This window comes from Haliaeetus leucocephalus, unplaced genomic scaffold (assembly GCF_000737465.1).
Source record: "Haliaeetus leucocephalus isolate CR32 unplaced genomic scaffold, Haliaeetus_leucocephalus-4.0 Scaffold417, whole genome shotgun sequence".
NCBI classification, from domain to species: Eukaryota; Metazoa; Chordata; class Aves; order Accipitriformes; family Accipitridae; genus Haliaeetus; species Haliaeetus leucocephalus.
In genome coordinates, this window is record NW_010972853.1 from 4103703 (window position 1) to 4125529 (window position 21827).

At 38.1% G+C, this 21827-nt stretch overlaps 1 protein-coding gene across 1 annotated transcript in view; it reads left to right on the top strand.

Moving 5' to 3' along the window:
- Positions 1-1418: 1418 nt before the first annotated feature.
- The window catches only part of FMN1 (formin 1), a 144425-nt gene continuing 124016 nt past the window's right edge, over positions 1419-21827 (top strand). Inside the window, exons 1-2 of the mRNA XM_010574212.1 lie at positions 1419-2810; positions 4919-5036. Of these exons, the coding sequence (XP_010572514.1) occupies positions 1419-2810; positions 4919-5036 (1510 nt within the window). The remainder of the gene's footprint in view (positions 2811-4918; positions 5037-21827) is intronic.

The following is a 21827-nucleotide window of genomic DNA, read 5'->3' on the forward strand; positions in this document are numbered from 1 at the left end:
AAAGGCCAGGGACTAAGAAGAATATAAACTGCAGATTTGCAGACTCTGTAGTTCTAAAAATAAGAAAAGGAACAAAAGTGGAGACTTTTGACTGGAACCTGACCTGAATGTTACTGAATATCAGAGGTGCTTAAGAGTATTTTGTACTTTCTTTATACGCGTGTTATGAAAAAAATATGTATTATCCCTGACAGCTTCTGTTAATATAATATTGAGTTACACAGTCTTGATTTTCTTCAGGTGTTTTTTGCCAGTATTAACTAAACCAAGTCGCACCCGTGTGGCATTACCGTGGCCATACATACAGATGAAAGGTATCAAAAAATAGGTCCGCAGAGATGGTTCGGGCTGGAAGTAATCCGAGCTTGGGCGCAGTGCAGACGGAGAGCCTGCCCGATTTGTAAACAGTTAACTCGGCATTCCTGGGCGCTGGCTGCTTCCCCTGCCCACCCACAGAGCTCCCAGTCCAGTCACTGGGTGTGGCGAAAGCCTTTGATAACTACCTGTGTACAGTTCACGGCAATCGCTGTGCGGCGTTGGGACAGCAGTAATATGAAACCAGTCCTGTTGGTTTTTGTTCGTGGCCCTGGAGGCTGGAATCCGCATTCCGGATGAAACCTGCAGCAAATCGGAAGAAAGCCTCTTTTCTTTTTTTTCTGGGTTTGTTTTTTTTTTCTTCCCCCCCTCGCTTTCTTCGGCTGCAAGGGCGCTCACCAGAGTTGGCTCTGGCCGGCCGGGAGCTGGGTGCTCTGCACAGGCCCCGGGCGGCGGCGCCGGGAGCTGCAGGTTCGTCGCTTCGGGTTTCCATTTGACGTTTTTCGGTGATTATGGATTTGCCAAAGAGGATCTTCATCAGCGTGGAAAGACTATGCGAAAGAGTCCGTCGGGCACTTCCCGCTGAAAAGCCCTCGCAGCCGGCGCACCGGGGTGAGGAAGCGGCCACCTCCGATGGCGCCCCGCTCCCCTGAAGGCGGCGGCCTGCGGAGAGGGCGAGCTGCTCGGCGCGCCGGGGCACGCAGGCGGCGGGCGGTGTGCAGCCAGTAGGGTCGCGGGAGCGCCGAGCAGGAACCATCGGTCGGATTTGCAGCCGAGATCAGTGCGCCGGCACGTTTGCGCTGGCGAAAAGCCCTTTGTGCGAAGGAAAAAGTTACCGACGCCGCGGAGAACTTTTGTTTGTTTGTTTCCCCCCCCCGGCGGGTCTTTTCGCTGCTCCTGAAGTAGAGTCTGGAGACCTGACGGACACTTGGGCTGCGGCGCTGTAAGCGGAAGGAGGGGCTGGCTGGCCCGGGAGAGGCGGGCTGCCTTCCCGTGGCAGTGCCAGCGGTGAGTTCGGTCTGCTCTCTGAACGCCTGGAGTAAGTGTTGGTGTAGCAGTTAGTAGCACTGCTGGAAGCAGACCTATTCTGTACTTCACGCGACATGGAAGGAGGAAATGTGGTGCCTGATTGTAGTGAGCTTTCCGACCTGGAGAGCACAGCAGAAAGCGAGCCTGATCTTTTCACTACATTTTCTGTGAAAACTCTTTTTGGATTTACAACTAAGTTTGAATCCACAGCTCGCAAAGACGAAACAGTGCTTAAAGCATTTCAGCCTTTGCACACCCATATAAATACTCATGCTAATACCTGGTATGAGAGGAATGATGATGATTGTAATGACGACTCGGAAAATCACCACAGCATGAATAGTACCAGTGGCCAAGCTGACCCAATGTCTGGCAGGCAAACTGACCTGGAACTGGAGTTAGCTGAACAAAATGAATTACTTCTTCACCATTTAAGGTTTGTACAGACTTCTTTGTCTGAATCTGACAATGATGACAAGGATGCTATTCTTGTACAAGGTACTTTGGTTCATACAACAAGTGATACAGAATCGGACACGGAGAGTAAGGACCTAGACACCGATGAAAACAATACAGACGAATCCTCGCTAAATAATGCTGCGTTGTCTGCTGAGGCTTTGGATGATAACAATCAAAATAAAGAAGAGTCAGAGTCAGAAGGGTGCAGCAACAGCAATGACACTGTGGATACAGATGACATTGAGTTACACCCACCAGCTTCTAAGCGGCTCCCAGAAGAGCTGGATGGTATTCTGGAGCATGACTCCAATGGAAAAGACAAAATGTTAATGGACGAGCAGTTCAGTCGCTTGCTTGCCACAGGGGAATGCCCTCAAGAACTTCCAGATGAAGAACGAAGACCTTCAGCTGATAATACATCGCTCCAAAAAACAGCACTGGCTGAAAAGACCTTCCAGCTGCCCGCTTTCTTTAGTGGACTACGTGTGAGGAAAAAGGGACTAACCACAGAGGATGGGGAAACTGTTACAGAAATTAAACCAAGGGAGAATGATTTAGCTCTGCTTAAATTACGACAGCCGGTTAAGAAATCCAGTATTACATCAGGTTTGACCACTAAAAAAAAATCAGCTGAACCTAAGGCAAGCCCTACTTTCCTGGAACAACTCTCGCACTTGTTAAACATAGACGTCTCCAAGAATGAAGATAGAACTGAGGACTCTGGGGAGGGATCTGGGGAGGCTGAGGACAGTGATGAAGCTCAGGAGAACAAAGCCTCCGGCAAAACAGAACCACGATTTCCCTCTGAGGAAATAAAATCAAGCCCCGCAGAATCTGCACTGGACGTCTTTAAAGCTTTATTCACACGGCCTCCCAAAAAAGAAACAACTGCAGATACTTCAGAGCTGGAAGCCATAAAGCGCAAAATGAGAAATGAAAAAGAGTCCTTGAAAGCTGTATTTGAAAGGTCAAAATCAAAGCCTGGGGATGGACCAGCAGACAAATCTGTAGGTTGAACTACTTTTTCTTCCTAAGATCTGGAAGTAGATGGATAAAAAATAATTTCTTGTGTAAAAATTATTGGTGGGGACTTAAGGTCAAGATGTAAGAATTGTCCTCTTCTTTTGGCAATCTCAAATTTTGGATTGCCAACTGAAGAAATCTTGGGGCTAATTAGTCAAAATTCTTGATCATCTGCAGTTGTAGCAGAATTCAGTGAGAACTGGTGATGATAGTTACAGCCTTTCAATTAGAAGCGAGAACTTAAAAATCAGTTTCTGATTTTAAAAGATCACTACAAAACAGTTGCCCGTATGTTAAGTATGGCTTTAAATCGGGTTGGTGCTGCAAATATTTACTGTAGTATTATTTAATAGTTTCTCAATCTCACTCTGTTTTCTTTCACTGAGTTTTTTATTTTTAAAAGTAATATTTCATTTTACCTTTAGGAATAATTTTATGATAAGAGCTGATACAAGAAGTTACGGATGAATTTCAACTCAGTTTGTCCAACACATAGAATTTAAAGTAGTTTTTTTCTTACTTACATGCATATCTCTGGCTTAGCAAATATTGATAAGCATTTAACCTTATCCGAGTATAACAGTGATTCCAATTAGACGACTCCAACTTATGGATTAATATAAGCATTTGCAAGGTTAATATTCTTAGGCATATGGAGATTTAGTTAGTATATTTTTAAGAAATGAAAGATATATGCTAAGTTTTCGTAGAACCATAATGATAAATGAATTTGAGTGTGATTTGAACTATATAATTACATGAGTAACCCTTAGGTTGGGGTTCCCCCAACCCAAAATTCTTGCAGCTACATCTTTGGCAGATATAATCAGTCCAGAAGATTGTTCTTGTTGGCTAAAGGGGGCATTATCTGAATAATTAAATTTGTAGGATTAGACCCTAAAACTGAAGCTACTTAAGTTAATTTGCTGTGTTGGTTGTACTCTCTTTCAAATTCTTACTCTTACATAAAATTAAAAACTTTTTTAAAATCTTGACTGACACCTGGGTAGACTGATAATACCTCCTTTGTAGTAAATTACCTATGGGGAGGAGAAAAGATGTACTTGTTGGCCGTGGCGTGTACAGCAATTGCAGTCTGTGTGTGCCCTTCCCATTCCTGGCCTGCTTCTTCCTGCTTACACCGTTCCCTGTGCTGTGCTGGCGTAAGCGTTTGTGTGGCTTACAGCAAACCTATTTGGAAAGCTGTCATCACACACAGTGAGGGAGAAAGCGCAGGAGTCAGCAGGAGTGGCTTTTATAAATGTCTGCTTCACGTCCGGTCTAGTACAAATGTACATTTTCTCAGGGCAAAGCCAGAGTAAAAGGGTCTTGCCTTTCCTTTTTCCTTGCTCATGTGGGCCATTTATGGGGACACTTTCATATAGGGTTTTACTGTTGCTGCAGTTGTGTCTATGGAATTACTGGTAGTAGCATGTTGTAAATCAGATTACAGAAATGTTAGAGGTGTAAAAAAAAAAACAAACCCCAAAACATAAACCTCTAAAAGAATGCTTGTTTACTTTGGGGGGGGGGGCATGTCCCCATTTAAAGGTTGTTTTAGCATTCCAGTTGACAGTGCAGTCCCATTAACAGCTGCAGCAGCACTTTGATGTGGCAGTATTCCATGGTATGTGGACTGAGCAAGCTGCTGGGGGTGGGGCAGGAATTTCATGAACTAGCTCCGCTTCTAGAAAATTATATTGTCAAATGATGTCTTAGGTGAATTGCACTAATGTTTACTTGTAAGAGGAGAACAGATGGGTTGTTTCACTCTGAAAAAAAGATACAGGAAAAAACCCTAGTGTTCTTGACCACCACTATGGTTCACCAAAGGATAGACAGCTTTACACACTGATGTGAACCGTTTCAACACATCATCGTATATCACATGCATTATGTTACTTTCCTCCTCAGAATTATTTTTCTACACTGATTTCTTTGTATCCCTTCCAACCAACTGAGCACTGTTTCAATCAGTAGAATGAAGCAGATAACCATTGTGGAGTACACATGTAGAGCTGAGCATGGCAGTTGCTGTTTTAGATTCAATTGATACTGCAGACTTTAATTTTTTCTTGCGTAATTTTAACAGCCTGACCTGAGTCCCTCAGAGCAAGATGACAAGACTCCAGGGAGACTCCAGACTGTCTGGCCGCCACCAAAAGCAAAGCATGAAGAAGTAAAAGTAGGATTAAAGTACACAGAAGCAGGTAAAACAAAGAGGTGAAGCATTTGCAGAAATTAGTTTCTGACATTTTTAATCTTGCTTAATACAGAGATGGTGATAAGTCACAATATCTTCTTATATGTGTTGTTTACTGCTACTTGTTAAGCATCTGATTTTTAAATGTAAATGGCTAAATCTGTGTTGAAATCTAAATGCTTGCTTGTAGAAATTCACGAGGAAAGAAGAGGGTTTTTTGATAAATCAGGTTATCCATTTCTAATAGGATTCTGTTCAAATGAGTGACAGAATAGTGAATGAATGGAAACCTGACTGCCTTTTCCATTGCCTTAGAATGCAGGGGACAGTGGCCTGCCGGACTCTAGTCTGGCTGCAGATTTTCGTCAGGTAGCGTCCAGAATAAAAGTAATGAACACCATTATTGCAACTTGTCTGTAAACAGAGAGATACTCATATCCACTCAGATCACTTTTATAGCTAGCCATGTATATTGTCCTGTACAAATATATGAGAGGGTATGTCTGAAGCGCAATGCTAACTAGTTATCAGGTAAGCTTTCCACAGAAAAATATTTCTTAATTCTTTGTTATTTAGACAAATACTTACATAACATATTTACAAGGGGAAAAGTGATTATTGTAGCCACTGCAACTCTGTTTCAAATTTGTATTCTTAAATATAAAACAGGAAGTCCTTGTTACTCAGAAATTAGTCATAAACTGTGGAATTGTCTGAAATATCAAAATCAAACGCAATAGACCATCTGTTCTTCATGTACCTGGAGATTTTAGAAAATACGACCTAGAAAGGATTAAGTGGAATTAAAAACCAAGCTTTTATACTGCCTTGCTGTGAGAAGTTTTACAGGGTAATGCTGTATGGTTCTTTACAATTCCAGTGGATATCCATTTGGCCTTGTATATGAGAGAGAATAAATAGGAGTAGTAGACCTACTGTTTTGTATTGTTTAGTGTATTACTTCTTTCTCCCTCTTTCCTCAGTTTTCTCTGCCTTGATCTTCCTTTTTTATAAAGTGGGCATGATACTGGAAGCATAAAAGTTGCTGGAAGATTCAGAAAACTTGGTTTTGACGGGGACAACATGTTCCTAATACAGACAGAATTGAATTTACTGTGCATTTGATAGGCCTGAGGTGTGGGAGTCTATCACTGGATGACCAGGACAGGTAATCAGCAGTTGACAAGGAGTGCTATATGCTCTTTCTGTTACTCTTAGATTCTTATTATTGGCTAAATGCTTGCCGTATTTAATTTTACCCAAATAAATATTTTTTATCCTAATGAATGTAATTATCTGTGGCAAAAACATATGCTGAAATAGAGAAAGGAAAGGAAACTGAGTTAACAAAAGCTCCAGATTCTACTACTTGCAGAGAAATTAGGTCATGCTTTCCTGAAATTTGAATAGGAAGGACAGACTGGCTTAGAGCCCATGTAAATTGTTACTCTTTTGTTGCTGTGATATTTTGGGTGGCAGTGTCATCAACATGCTGATGGTTAGTTTGCTAAGTCAAATTTTTATACAGACCAGATTCTGCAGTTCATTAGTCATTCCAGTGTCTGGCAGAGAGAGGCATTTGAATGAAAACAAACTGCTGGTGATTCAGTTTGGATGAGACAGAAGTGGTGCTTTTAAAGGGAACAGGCAAAGACTATATTTGCAGCATATGTTAGAAGTTCAGTAGAGTTTTAGGTGTACCGCAGTGATTAGCAGGTTTGTGTTTCTTTCAGCTGTTTATGGATGCCCAGAAAGCAGTTGTTGGCAGCAAGGACACTGCAAGCAGTTGTAAGTTCATATGGTGGATCAGTCACATCTGCTTTTCTGAGTACTAGACTGACTGTTTTAAAGCACTGTGCGCAGGAATGAATGTATGCAGTCTCCTGCTCATAGAAGGAAGGTACTGTTCATAAGTAGTGCTGATATAATTAAAAAAACAGTTTGTAGTCAATGTTGGTCTTATTGCTGGGGGGCAGGGTTTGTGGGGTTTTTTAATTAATATGAAAGTGGCAATACAGCATTACTTCTAAATTCAGTATCTTCTCTCTGACAGTGGTTGTTACCTTCAAAGCGCATGTGTATACTGCCATTTTTCCTCATGCCCCCTCCCATCCAAAATTCCCTCCCAGCCACCAGTATCTTAGGAACTTCTTGTCCAGAGAGTGGGCTTCTTAAAAATATGATATAAAGCAGGTTAATGATCACCATTAAACTGACTGGTCTCAACCTGAAACCCTATTTCTTACCCCAGTGTCTTGTCCTGACAGCTAAGATCAAGTGGAAAATTCTTGATTTCAGAATAGAGTTCAAAAATTGTGTGTGGCAGGGGTGTTTGTGATTCCAGTGTTCTTCCACTGATGTTCCTGGATAGGTGATTGATTACCTGTAACATAAAAAATGCTGAAGTGACTCGTTTTAACTTTCAGCCAACAATTTATGTTACTGTTTTAATTTCTGTGATTAAGAGTTTCATCTACCAAAACAATAGGAATCTAGATACAAACTATAACAGTAGGCTGAATTATTAGGTAAGTATTCATTTAGCACAGCTTTATTTTAGGTTTAAACAAAATACATCTGTCACAAGTGTGATCACATTCAGGGATAAATCTGTGGACGTAAGTCTTTGTACTTATTTTATGAGGAAGCATATAATTTTTTCGTTTGTCATGAGAAATTAGTATTTAAAGTAACACTGAAAATTTGGAAGTTGAAATACTGTAATCTTTCTTACAATTCTGCACCAAGTCTTTGATTTACTTCCTTCATCACCATGCACTATGGCAGCTATGACAGGAAGGTAGGGATATTGAGGGAGAGGATTCCTGGCTTTTTGATCTTTTCTCACCTCCTTGCCATGTTTTTCCTCATTGTTCTTGTTGCCTAGTGGAAGCAAGAAATTCAGGCTTAATTTGGCCTACGCAGCAGACATCACAGTGACTCATAGCAGCTTGGAGGAGTAGCTAACTCCCTCCTGAGGCTCGTAGTCTGGCTTGATGTGTGGGAAACCAACTGAAAAGCAAATGGACATAACAAGGAACACGTGTGTGGGGCTGACTAGGCCTGTTAGGAATATTAGAAGTGAAAGAAGTTAGTGAACAAATATAACTCTGCAACAGGTTTTTTTCATGCCTTTGATGACATCTTGTGTAGTCATAGTATTGTCACCCCCAACACCTGAATCTTGAGTTGTAAATTTTGAATTAAAAGGATGATATTATGATATTTTGGCATATTTTATGTTTTCTTAATCCTTTAATTCCTCTGTTTCCATAGAGCAAGTGACTGCGTTGTCAACTGGCTCTCTGTAATTAACACAAGCTGCTTACATGGTTCTCTAGAGAAACTGGAACTTCTTTGAAGTGTGTCAGTCTAAAATAGCTGAAGTTCAGAGAGTCTGTATTACATTACACCATTTATATCCTGGAAGACTAGAAAAAGGGTATTTGAATTTATAGTTATAGGTTTATTCCATGGAAATATTTCCCATGTAATCAAAGACATTTCTGTGCATATTTCTCTGGTCCTAAAGTTCTGTTCTGTTTTCATTAGAAGTTTCTTTTTCCTCCATAATTTTTAGAGATTTCTTCCATTTTTTTAAGCATTAAATGTGATAGAAATGTAGATGCGTAAGCTGTTACATATGGTGAATATACCTAGCCAGGTAGAGGAGGCGAATTCATGTCTATACTGAGCAAACTCATCTGTGATACTAGATCACATAGAATCCACATATCATGAATGTCTCAGCTGCTGCTTATGACTAGATCAGCACTTACAGCCTCTCATGTCCAAGAAGAGGAGTTTAGACATGAATTCTGCTGCTCATAAAAGTACTTATGTTTGAAGAACAGTCTCCACATTAAGGTGGTGTAGATATACAGATCCTGTGATTTCTATTAAAATTCATTTTTAACCATAAGGATCAACATAGTTCTCGTATATAAAACAGAGTTTAGTCTTTTGCTTAAGCAAAACAGAAATTTAAAAAGTGATAAGAGAGAAGTACTTGACATTCCGGCTGGAGAAAATGTTAAAAAAAAAAAAATCAAGTTGAAACATTAATCCATTTAGTACTTTTTTTCATTACATGTTTTCTTGTTAATTCAAATGTATGTATTTAACATTAAAAACCCCCTGTTTTCTCACAAGTCTGTCTATTCATCATCCTTAAATCTGCAGTGAGGTAATGCTGTCTCTGCCACAATTTCTGTAACAATAGTCTGTGATGCTGTAAGCACAATTTTCAGGGTGAATAAGAAAATCAGTAGGTGACTGAGAAAGGTCGTATTAAACAAAAAGTGTCTAGATAAATGGTGAATGAAATACAAAATAATGGCAGAGGTTTATTGCCAATTCTCAAATATATTAAGGCCTTGGTCCCCTATGCTCTGGGTTCCCCGCAAGAAAATCACTTTATGGTCATGATGTAAATGCAGAGAATAACCAGCTTATGTGAGAGAAAGAAAGGCATAATGGTGTGAACAAAGAGATGAGAGATAAGAACATAATTTCTTATGTTTCTTTAACATAAACTTCCTTTGTGGCCTTGAACAATTTGTGTTTGTCTCTAAAAAGACAGAATGCTTGATGTCGTTAGTGTCCTGAAGGAAGTTGTTGTAACAGTCGCTGCTAACAGTTGGTTTCATCTTAAAATTAGAAAAAATAACTTTTTTTTTATTAATTTCAGTTTATTTAATTTCAGTATGGTATTTGGGGTTTCGTTCTGGTATTCTATTATACATTTTATTGTAATGAACTACAACTACAGCAAGCAGGATATTATGCATCGATTGAGGGTAGTGTTTTTGTGATTTAATGGTCACTGGTCAATTTGATGTGACCTCAGAGCGCAGGTGGGCTGCATAAAGGTTTTTGTAAATTATTATAACTAAAGCTATAATTTTATGGATTTGGAAGGTATTGAGCATAGTACTACTTGGAAATCTCGGCATTCTCAGACAAATGGGTTGTGCATGTGCTGATCAACGCAGCAGCCACTTTTCCAGATATCTTGCAGTCCTGTCTGCTAAGATTTACTTTGAAAATATTAAAAGAAAAACCCTCAAACACAAGCAAGCAACGGAAACTTCCTTTGCTTTTCTCTCCCCACCTTAGCTGATGCTGTCATTCATACTGTGCCTTGTGAGATAGGAACAAAAAGATAGGCACCTGTTAATGCTGAAGATTTGTTAAGGTGCTTGTGTTCCGTTTCCAGCCCTTTTGCTGCCTTCTGGAATGACTTCCGGAAAGTTGTGAGACCTTGCCAACCTTCAGTTTACTTATCCGTAAAATTGGGATAAGAATCCTGACCTATTTTTCAAGCCAAATTCCTTTTTCTGTTTATATGCTATTAACATGAGATAGAGATGCAGAATGGAAAAGAATACTTAATTCCTAAACTTAAATCTGCAAAAAATAACACTTACAGTATGGTAACTGTGCTTACGGCCATATGATAAAATGTTCATGCCTTCCTATACACTGAGGATTATATTATTACAAAGTGAGGGGGAAGAAGAGTTATGCTCCACTTTTTCAATAAAAATCCCTGCTTTTATTTCCATTATGCATACCATCAATAGAAATGTAGTAATTTTAGGAGACCTGTTGTTTTTGAGTCTGGATGAATCTATTGCAGCAGATACCTGACAACGACATGTTTTACGCTATACAAAACCATATCTGGATTCCTACATCTGTGTAGATACCAGCGTGCTTAAGAATTCACATACAGAACAGCTTTGGTCCACTCAAAGTAGCAACTTGATTTTTAAACTACATTTTTCCTAGTGAGAGGGTTAATCTGTTATCTGAATATAATGAAGGCAAGTTCTGTGAATTATTTCTTTTACTGTAGTTTTTATTTTGAAATGTAGGCACCAGTATGGGTCCTACCAATATGATGTTGCAAAGGCCCAAAACAGTCACAGGGTTTTACAAGGTGACTCTTGTTATATAATTGAAACAGTGAAAGAGCAATTGTGTACAGCACAAGAAGAATGACTTTGTATTTTATTTCCATGGTTCTATTTCAAAATATATGAGGCCCTTTGTATAACAGAAATGCCTCTGAGTGTTACTGAATTCACTTTCCTGTTCTCCAGTCTGACTGTACACATGATCTGAAGTTCTGTTTGGCCCAGCTTTTGAACATGAGAGATTTAGATACTAGTCTGAATGAAACGCTGAGTCTGAACACCCTGATGCTTTCTGAAAATTTGCACCTGGATTTAGAACTGCTTTTTGGCTTTCTTTTTAATTAAATTCGGTATCACCCCTGCCAAGTTTGCCCCCTCTGCTACAGCACAGACACATACCTCTTATCTGTAAAAAACCCAACCCTATTTATTTTACATTTCTTAGTTTTGCATATATCCATGTTTTAAGTTTGTTAACAGTTCTAAACTTGAGAATTGCTGAGAATATATTGGGGAAGCGGTGTGCCCATGTGTGTGTAGGCACACTCACCCACATACTCACCCACATTTGAATAAATATACACTTGTACTGCAGGTATAGTATGCATGCATTCTCAATACATGCTTACTATATATAGTATACAGTGATTGCAAAGCTGTTATAGATCTAGAATAAGTGCTTTGTATTTTAAATTTGTGCTAGATGAAATAGGTAGTCTGTAACTCATCAAAGAAATTCTGTAACAAATTTGTTCCTTGTGTTTGCTGATAAGGTGTTATTTGTTTACCATATTGCGTTGGTGAATGTGATCCTGTAATAGATTAGTTTTGTAAAAATGAAGTAGGACATTTATTGAGAAAGAAATCATGTTGAATGTCCCCAGCAGCAGTACCCCTAATGTTGCCTTCCTGTGAGGGTGAAAGTGATAAGCAAAGCTATTCATTTCTGCTCTCAGGTAAATGAACTGTAGCTGTAACCTCTCACAGGAGAGGAATGATCAAGTAGATAAGTTACTCAGGTGACTGCTTCGTAATAGTGCTTTATACTGCTTTGCAATCAGAAAGAATAAGGACTATTTTCTTTATTTCCATGACAGACAATCAAGGGGTTGTGGTATTTTCCTTCAGGAGGCTGCTTCTCTGTGGTTATCCTTTTGTTGTTCTCAGGGAATTCAACGACTGTTGTGAAGTTAATTCATTTTCTGTAGTAAGTTAACTCTTACATCTTCTGTATTATTTCAATATCCAGCCAGTATTTAGATACTGGACTGTTGGCTTGTTTAGGACTGTTTATTCTCCCCATGTCCTTCTCCGTCTGTCTCTCTTCCTCACATCTGACATATTTTCACTGTATCAGAATCTTTAAGGTGCTGAAAATCATTGAAATTTTAGACTTGGAGGGTTCTTCCTTCCCTTAAAAGTCTAAAAAAACCCAAATTAAGTTGAAGTGAAGGATATCTGCTCATTTCCCAATCTGGGGAATTGACATCCTTATATGTATTGAATTACAGGGCTGTAAAAGAGTTCAGTTTCAATGGGAAGTAAAGAAAGGATGACATAAAGGAATAGGTGGAATGGGGTAAAGGAAGAAGGATTAGAATAATGTGTCAAAACTACTTTCAGTATTGTTTTAGCCAATCCCCTATATGTAAAAAACAGGTAATTCTAAGAATTTCTTTAAGCACAAATCAGTTTTAATTTCCTAGTTCTAAAAGCATGCTTAAATGCAAAACTTGTTCAAATTGGTGTTCAGAAAGTTTAAGGAAGTCTGTCAACTTTTTATAAACCTAAGCTTTGAGCCTTCACTAACCAATCATCTTGTAAAAAATGTGTAAGCCACAATTTGTCTACTTAGTGTTGCATTCATGTAGCATTTCAAATAAATGTTTGTATTTCTCCCAGTGTTACTTCTGTGTGAAAATTACATTTTTTAAACACCATTCCAAGACTGAACAAATAACATGTTTTGAAAGTTGCTCATGACTATGTTTATTGGAAGAAAAGCCTGAACATTTGGTGCTTTTTAGGACCATAGCCTGAAAAAGCCTGCAAGGTCCTATCAATGTGCCTGTAAAAGTAAATACATAAATAATAAAAAAGGTGCAGCTGTGGTGACTAGATTCCCTTCTGACACCTGGTGGTTAAAGGGGAAAGCTACATAGGGAAATAATGGAGGAGGAAACAAAGACTATAGTAAAAGGGAATATTGAAAATGATGGGACTAAGGGGGTTACCAAGGAGGGAGAAAAGATTAAGAAACCTTCACTATTCTGAAATTTAATGAATCAGCTCAATTAAAAGTTAATTATTTCCTTTATGCTACAGGGTGTGGTACATCTCAAGAGAGGTAGATTGCACTCAAGTTTTCCAGCTTTTATTCTCTAATTACTTTTAAATTGTGTTAACATTATTTTGCATGTTTGCACATGAGTTTAATAGGTAAGACTTTTTATGAAAATTATGAATGTAATGACCAGAAGTGGCTATATAGGTAATTTATCTTCAAAGCTCCTACTTTCTACTAGAAGTTTTAAGATCATGGTAGAGAAAGTTCCTAAACTGCTAATGTAAAGTTTGAGGAGTAACTCATCTATTTGAAATGTGACTTATGGACATCTCTGTGGGAAAGGTTTTCATATCTGATTTTATTTAAAATTATTCAAGTAGGTGAGTTGTTTTGTTATCAAAGAAGAAAAGGTAATTTTTGCACAGCACAGTTTTGAACACAAATAGAATACTGAATAATATTTGAGTGTGTATACTTGCTTTTTGCAACAGTTTTGGAGAATGAAAATTGCCATTTGAAACCCTGTGACCCACTGTATCCAATATTCCCAAAGCTGTAGGTTAAATTTTCAGGTCACCAGATGTACTAGTGAACACTTGTACCTTTTCTTTCAGAAATGGTGATGAACAGTGCAGCTTGATCAGTGTTGTGAAAAAGATTTACATGACCATATATTGTGTATATTCATAAACATTATTGCTGCTCTGTATTCAGATAATTTCTGCATGATTATAGAACTGAACATACATTAAGCATCTGCATAAATTACATAGGTTGTCCAAAACATCCAGATTTTATTTCATGTTTGGTTTTCTATGCATTTCTATGCATGCTATAGTGTGTATTTTCTTTGCAAAACAGTGGCGCATGCCTCATACTTTACTAATCATTAGTAATATCTTATATGTTTTATTTCTGCCACCCAGTGGCATATGCCATACATTGGCCACTGTTAGTGCACAGCCTATCTTTTTTTTAAAAAAATGCATGTTTTAGAAACAACTTAAAAAGCAAAACAAGGAATTCTTGAAAGTGTTCCCACCCCAAACTTGTGTCTTCTAATCAGATTGTATGGAATGAATCTGTCAGAAGAGGCTAAGCTTTCTGATCTGCATTGCTCTTCTTGCCTTACTAAGCAACATGAAAAGACAATAATGAGTGAGCATCATTGTTATTTCCAATTGAAAATCTTGAGGAATGAATAAAATAAATTATTAATCATTCTACGGTGTGCAATATGCAATTCTGTATACTTATCGAGCTAAGAGCTTTATAGAGTTATTTGCAAGTTTGTTTTCATAGTGTTACTGCATGTGGCCTATTGTTAACTAAGGAACATCCATGAGATTTTTTACATGATAGAAATTTATTTAAATACTTGCTATTTGATTTGATGGACAGTGCTGATATCTAGGTACACTTAAGAAATTAAGCAATTCATAAGCAGTTGATAATTTTTCGCAAGACAAAATGATAAAAATGGGAGCTGAAAATACTGACGGAGGTATGTATTTGTAGTAATGAATAAAAAACAGGGAGTCTGCCAGACTCCCTGCTAGGGTATGTATTTAATCAGTGTAAAAATATAAATTCCCTGCGTGAAGCTTAAATACAATCTTACTTATGCTTTTGCCTCTAGCTCACCTAAAGCTTTACAAGGAGGGACCACCAGGTGGGTGGAACAGTGTAATGTTGTCCGTCTATGTCTAGTCTTTGGTCTCTTTTGTTACTGTAAAGGCAGTATTTACCTTTCCTTGATGGAATAAAAATAGTAAAGGCAGAGTGTGCAGTACCTAATAAAAACTACAGAAGTTCTGTAATATAGATGAGAATCTGTTTTCAGAATTCTAGCTTACATTGCTTCAGTTTCAGTGGCCGCCATCCCACTAAAGTGAGTGGAATGTAGGTTGATTTCTTTGACTGTCAGATCCATCCCACAATGCTGAGTGTGAAATTTTTGCAAAGTTAAGATTTGAAGCCTGAGTGGAAGAACATCGCAATTAAGAACTGGTGTATTACTTTCTCTTCTTCTCCCCCCCAACCCCGCCATTTCTCTTGTCTGCGAGCAAACTCCAGGTAAATGTAACTCATTTTAGAGATAATCTAATATGCCTAATGATTGGGCTTGTTATAATCTGGCAGGTGCTTATTCTAAAACTCTTTGAAGCAAAGACTGTATGTGTAGTGAAAGCCGAGCTGGAAAATTTCTTTCTGAGTTGATGGGCTATGGTCCTCTACTGTGAGGTATATCTTACATAAAACTGAGGTAACAGCTAAATTTAAGCAAAAGACAAGGTGAAGTGAATTAATAAATGATGAAAAATATTGTAGCAGCATACTTTTACTGATTTGAATAATTATTGCATATCAAAAATGGGAACTGAAGCTTTTGGTATGAGAACTGAATTTGCCCTGTTTACTAGTTTAGTACTCGTCAGTTTGGAAGGATTAAAGGGATGATGGCTTTTTACTTTTCCATAATCTTGATGTATTTGGACACACACTGGTCCTGATTCAAAACAAGAGCACATTTAACGCTGCCAAAGAAATACAATAAAATCCCATTGAAAACTGTGTGAGCGCTAATTAGATACTAACTGATAGTGCCATTATCAATGAATCAGTAGGGATGTCTTCTGAAGGAAAAGGGGATTTCATTGTGCTTTAAGAAAGGGAATGAACGATATTAACCTCATTTATGGAAGTTTATTTCAGATATAGCCCCTGCTGTGTCCTTCTGCATTTTCTTGCTCAGTTTTGTATCCCACCAAGAGCAGGACACACAGAGCCCTGACCATTGTTGGATTTCAAATGAAACTTAAGGAGCTTATTTTGTACAAACTCTTGTGGCTTGGAAACTCCTGTGAAGCAGCGCTTTCAAATTACTGAATTATTATTGAATGTGTGATAACTAACTGAAGCTGAGTTGGAACTCAGTTTATTTTAAAAGAGGATTTTCTGATAGCATTCCTCTTTTTTTCTACAATGACTTGTCACGTCTGCAATCGCTTGCTGAAGTAACTGACATAACTGAGTAAGGCATGTTTCGAAGCATTTCTATTTTTCCCTGTATGTGGGAATGAGAGGAAGCAACACGTTCTGGAGAGTCCTGGTATGACAGCTGAGATAGCAGGTGGGTTTTGTGGTATTTTAGGTGAAGACCAACTAGTTTCATTCTGGTGTCATGAAGGTGGTGAACCTGTGTACTTTTTATAAGTGTGCTGCTTTTTTTGATATTGAGTTTATATAATCCATAAAGTACATAAAGTACTCTGAAATTTCAGTCTGCCTTTTTTGCTAAAATAAATATTTGAATAAAAGCTTCCTAATGAGATTCTCAAATGATGAAATACCAACTCCCTAGTGATTAAAACACCCTTTGTGAAAAACGAGAAGTTGTTTCTGAGTCCTCCTTTTAGTGTAATGTATTGCCTCAGTATCTCTAGCCTGTCTTCTCCTTTATTTCTGTAAGTTAAGAAACTTGTCATTACACTGTGTATGGGTAATCATTATTTGTTTAATCATTAAGCAGTTTCCTGTTCTCATGCTTTTCAAACAATTACAGTATAGCAATCTGCTGAGTTAAAACTTTCTAAGGTTTAAGAATTGTTTCCTTTTTTTTTGATCTTTTTTTGTAGTTGAGTTAGGAATGCTAGGTGTTGTTGGTGAATATTCAATGTGATTATTTTACAAGACTTATAAACAAATGTTATGACCAGGATAAACTCTTGATGCATTATATCACTGAAGAACAAGTTAGTCCTTAATTCTACCATTTAGATGGTGATGCAAGTGGACATCACGTTAGAAGAAATAAATCCAAAGGACTTTGAAGCCCTGTCCTATTCCCTTTGAAGTTTAATAATGAGAGTACACTCATGTTTGTTACAGCTGCATGAATACTTCTTAGGGAATAAGACAGTGTTCAGGCATTTTTGCATTGATTAAAGCAACTTATACTGGAATTTGTTAGAATTTCCCTGCACATACCATCAGCGATCTTGGGGTAGGAAAGTTACATTGTCCATATAAACTGTCATTAAGTGGACTTCTGAAGTGTCTGGTCTGACAGACTCATCTCTCCCTGACAATTCAATTGCTAGCATTTCCCATTTCCCTCGCTCGAAGTAGGCCCTACCTTTACAGGACACTGGTGGTGGTGGGGAGGTCCTGGAAACACTTAGGTATTAGGTATTTAGAGTCACAGGCCACTCATGTGATTTACTGCCTGTCTGGAGACTGGGCAAATGAGCAAGCTATTATGATTGTGCATCCCATAAAAATCTCATATTTTTTCCCTCCTTTCCAATGGAACATATAAGTAAACAATGTCTTAGAATTGTTTGTGGAACAGAAAAAGAAAATAGTACCACTCGCCTCTACCCTAAAAAGCTGGGGTTCTGAGGTGAAGGAATTCTGGCCTACACAACTTCTTGCTTCAGATTTTGAAGGTCTTCTGCATTTGTAACTAAAAAGATTAGAGGTGTAATTATTTGGGAGTTCTGTGTGTTTTAAAGAAGCCAGCTCAAACTAAACCCTCTATTCAATATCCTTAACACCTCGATATCCTAGCTCAACTTTCTCTGTAGAAACCATAGACGCAAACACGCCCACGGAAGTTACAGGTGAATTGCCCGGAGACCATGTTTATCCTAGGTCAGGATAAATGCTAAAGCTGAACAGTTGAGGCAGTAAGTACTGATGGACTCATTCACATTCAGGTATCAAGGGCCTAATAATACTAGAATATGCTGCTATTTTACGTACTTGGGTTTTATGATTATTAAGGGTAGATTTGAGCAGTCCTGTGTTATACATTTTATTTAGAAGATTAGCTTTGAGGGCCAAAATTTTAGAAAACACAATGCTGTAAAAATTAGTGCAGTATACTGAATACGACTTCCTTTGTTTCACATTATTTTGTGTTAAAGTTTAAAACTCCTAGTTATAAAATACAATAACTATTAAAAAGTATGTCCTTTTTGTATAACTTACATCAGGATAAGCAACCTTTCTCTATTGCCTTACCTTTTTCCCCATATGTAAGTTTTGGTATCTGTCAACTTTTTGGGTTCCAGGTACTTTTGTTTTTAAATTGCTGTTCAAGAGAACGTGAATAAAACCTTCTGCTGTCATACCTATACACCCCTTATGTTCTTTAGTGTATTTGTACACTCTTTGCTCCAGCAGATGTGATGTATAAATGGTTGCAGGCATTTGTCCACTGTTTCACAATCCATGATACTCAGTTGTTTTCACACAGTTGATGTCTGTGATTCTATAATGAATTCAATTTCTGCCGTCTTAGAGCATTTTAGGCCCTTTGTTCACTTCTTGTCCATCTTAATTATTCACCCATTTTTAATTGTTTGGGTTTGCTTCTTCAGCTTTTCCATTGTGCTTCCACAATAATTCTCTTATCTGTTTACTTACTATGCAATTACAGGACACAGAGTTGCTTCCTCCTTGCAGTGGGCATTTAGTTAAAACACAATCTCATTTCCTTCTTGCAACCCATTACTTCATTGTAGGTGTTAATTCCATGCTTTAACTGGAGCATTTCAAATGTTGTAGTACCATGTGATAACGAAAATATTATTTAAAAATCCTTGCTTTTAGATACAGATTTCTTTTCCTGATACACTGGTATCTTTTTAGTCAATATTACCTTTATATGATCCTTATTGCCAACATACTTTAAAATCATGAAGGAGACTGATACCAAATCTGGAAGTTAGCTAAGAAAGAATGTTACCAGATTTGCACTGGTTCTGTCTTTGCAATGTTCAATGCTAATCAGATAAAACACTAATTATAATTAATTTTTCCAGCACTTGTGTGTAGGCCAAACCAAATATAGTGTGACTGGAAGTAAAGTTGTGATACTTTCTAATATTGACTATATCTATGGGTGGCAGAACAGGATCAGGATGTTAGTCTAGTTGATCACTCCAGAAATTGTCGGGTTTTTTTTCCCAAGCACATTCTAAAAACATACAGTTGAACAAGGAAATTTCAAATGTGTATGTTACTATCAAATAAAATTTAACAAGCTAATCATTAGGAAAAAGGTAAGACAAAAAACTGTATTAAAGTGAAAATCTAGATGAAAAACAAATGAGATAACAAGTTCACATCCAGAATAAAAGAACAGTATATCTATATCTATAAATTAGTGAATTATAGCTTGACTTCAGGGGAAAAAAAAAAAAAAGAAAAGAAAAATGTTATTAATGGAGTACAGAACTGCCACCCAGTGGAAATGACTAATTTTACATTTTCTCAGTCTCTTTCAGAATTTCAAGAAATCAGACATCTATTTTCTTGTCAACGGAATGTATAATATATTTACTCATTATGGAAATTATTCCAAATTTTCTTGGTTTAATCATAATTATATTTATCTACAATAGAGAATAATGTTTCAAACAGTACAAAAAAAGGACAGTTACGATTTTACAGGAGATAACATTTCATGTACAATGAACATTGCAATGCATATATGGAGCTAGATTTAAAAAAGCTCCATATATCTTTTGTCCTGGGGAGCCCAGAACCGGACACAGCACTCCAGCTGTGGCCTCACCAGTGCTGAGTAGAGGGGAAGGATCACCTCCCTCAACCTGCTGGCAAGAGTCCTCTAACACAGCCCAGGACACTTAGCTGCCTTTGCTGCAAGGGCATGTTGCTGGCTCATGTTCAACTTGGTGTCCCCCAGGTCCTTTTCTGCAAAGGTACTTTCTAGCCATTTAGCCCCCAGCACGTCGTGGTGCCTGGGGTTGTTCCTTCCCAGGTGCAGGACTTTGCACTTCCCTTTGTTGAACTTCATGAAGTTCCTGTCAGCCCATTTCTCCAGCCTGTCGAGGTCCTTCTGAATACCAGCAAGAGCCTCCAGCTTATGAGCCACTCCTCCCAGTTTTGTACCGCCAGCAAACTTGCTGAAGGTGCAAACACTCTACACTCTGCACATATTCATAAAAGAACTGGAAAAGTGTGACTTGAGAAGCAGAAGCTTGCAGCTGATGTGAAGTTAGTAAGAGTAGTAAAAATAAGACCTGAATGCAAATTTAGCATTCTCTCATCAGAATGCAAATTTTTGTCATGAGAATTAATAAAAAAAAGGTAAAAAAATTCTAAGATTGAAGGACTATGCGATAAAATGGCAAAGGAAATCCAAAATATAGAACTATTAAGAAGTGCACTTGAGGAAGAAAAATCCTAAATACATATAGAGATTAATGAACTCTGATCTGATCATTACTCTTTATAAACAAGACCTTGATGTTAAAATAGATCTTGGGAAATGTCAGTTCAGTGCTTGGTAGTGATCAAAAAGCAACCGAAGTGGTAGGAAGTAGTAGGAAAGGAATAGAAGATAAAATCTTCTAGATCATCATAATGCCATTGTATAAACGTCCACATTTTGAATTTTGTGGGAAAGTGTAGTTTTGTTAACTCAGAAAGGTTACAGTAGAACTGTGAAAGGTTCAGGGAAGGACAGCAACTCTGATCAACAATATGGAACATGTTCCTTATGAGGAAAGCCTATGTAGACTAATATTCTTTCAACTGGAGAAGAATCAGTCAAGGGGGTCAGTCAATTTGGAGATCTCTCAAATCATAAGAAACAGCAAATGGGTAAATGGTGAACAGTCATTCACTATTTCTTCCAGCACAGGAATTGGAGGCATCAAATGAACCTAACAGGTGCAGATTCAAAATAAACAAAAGGGTCTTTACCTAATGTGCAATTCATTCTTTGCTGCGGGACATTGTCTGCTTGCAGGAGTTTTAAAATCAGCAATGCACATTCATGGAAGAGGAATCCACTTGCAAACTATTAAATATGCAAACAACTTCTCTGGTTTAGAAAGTTCCTGAATTGCAAATCAGGTTGCTGGAAGAGCGTACTGGAAAAGTACTACTACCTTTTTGCCATTTTTTAATTTTTTTTTTTTTTTTGATTTAGAGCTGGTTGGAGTTGAATCTATGCAGTGAGATTGTTTACTTTTTTGCTTGCTTGCCTTATGTAAAGGACTAACATTTTAAATTGTTTTCTCAGTAATGAAATCCCAATTTGCTTGTGGTCATTTTTCAGGATAGGAGCACTTGCCATCTGATTTGTATCTGATTTGTTTGTTTCAAAAGCCCTTCAGAGTAATACCTACATTAGGGATAGCTAACTTACGCCCTACAGCCACTGTCTTCCTGGCAGGCTGTTTGGAGACCAGGCAAGTACAACAGGATGTTTGTACAATCATCCTTCTGTTATCCAGCATAATGAAAGACTTAAAACCTCAGAAAATACAAACCCCTTGATGTTACACAAACTAGGGGATGTGCTGGCATGGAATAAAAGTCACTTTGTGACACAAGATCAGCTTGGATCTATAATGTAGGGTGTAAAGAAGAGGGACCCAGGCTCTTTTCAGTGGTGCCCAGTGACAGAACCAATGTGAGCACACACTGAAACACGGAAGGGTCCAGCTAAACATCAGGAAACACTTTCTCGCTGTGAGGGTGACTGAGCACTAGCACAGGTTGCCCAGAGAGTATGAGGATGGAGATTCGTGGAAGCATTCCAAAGCTG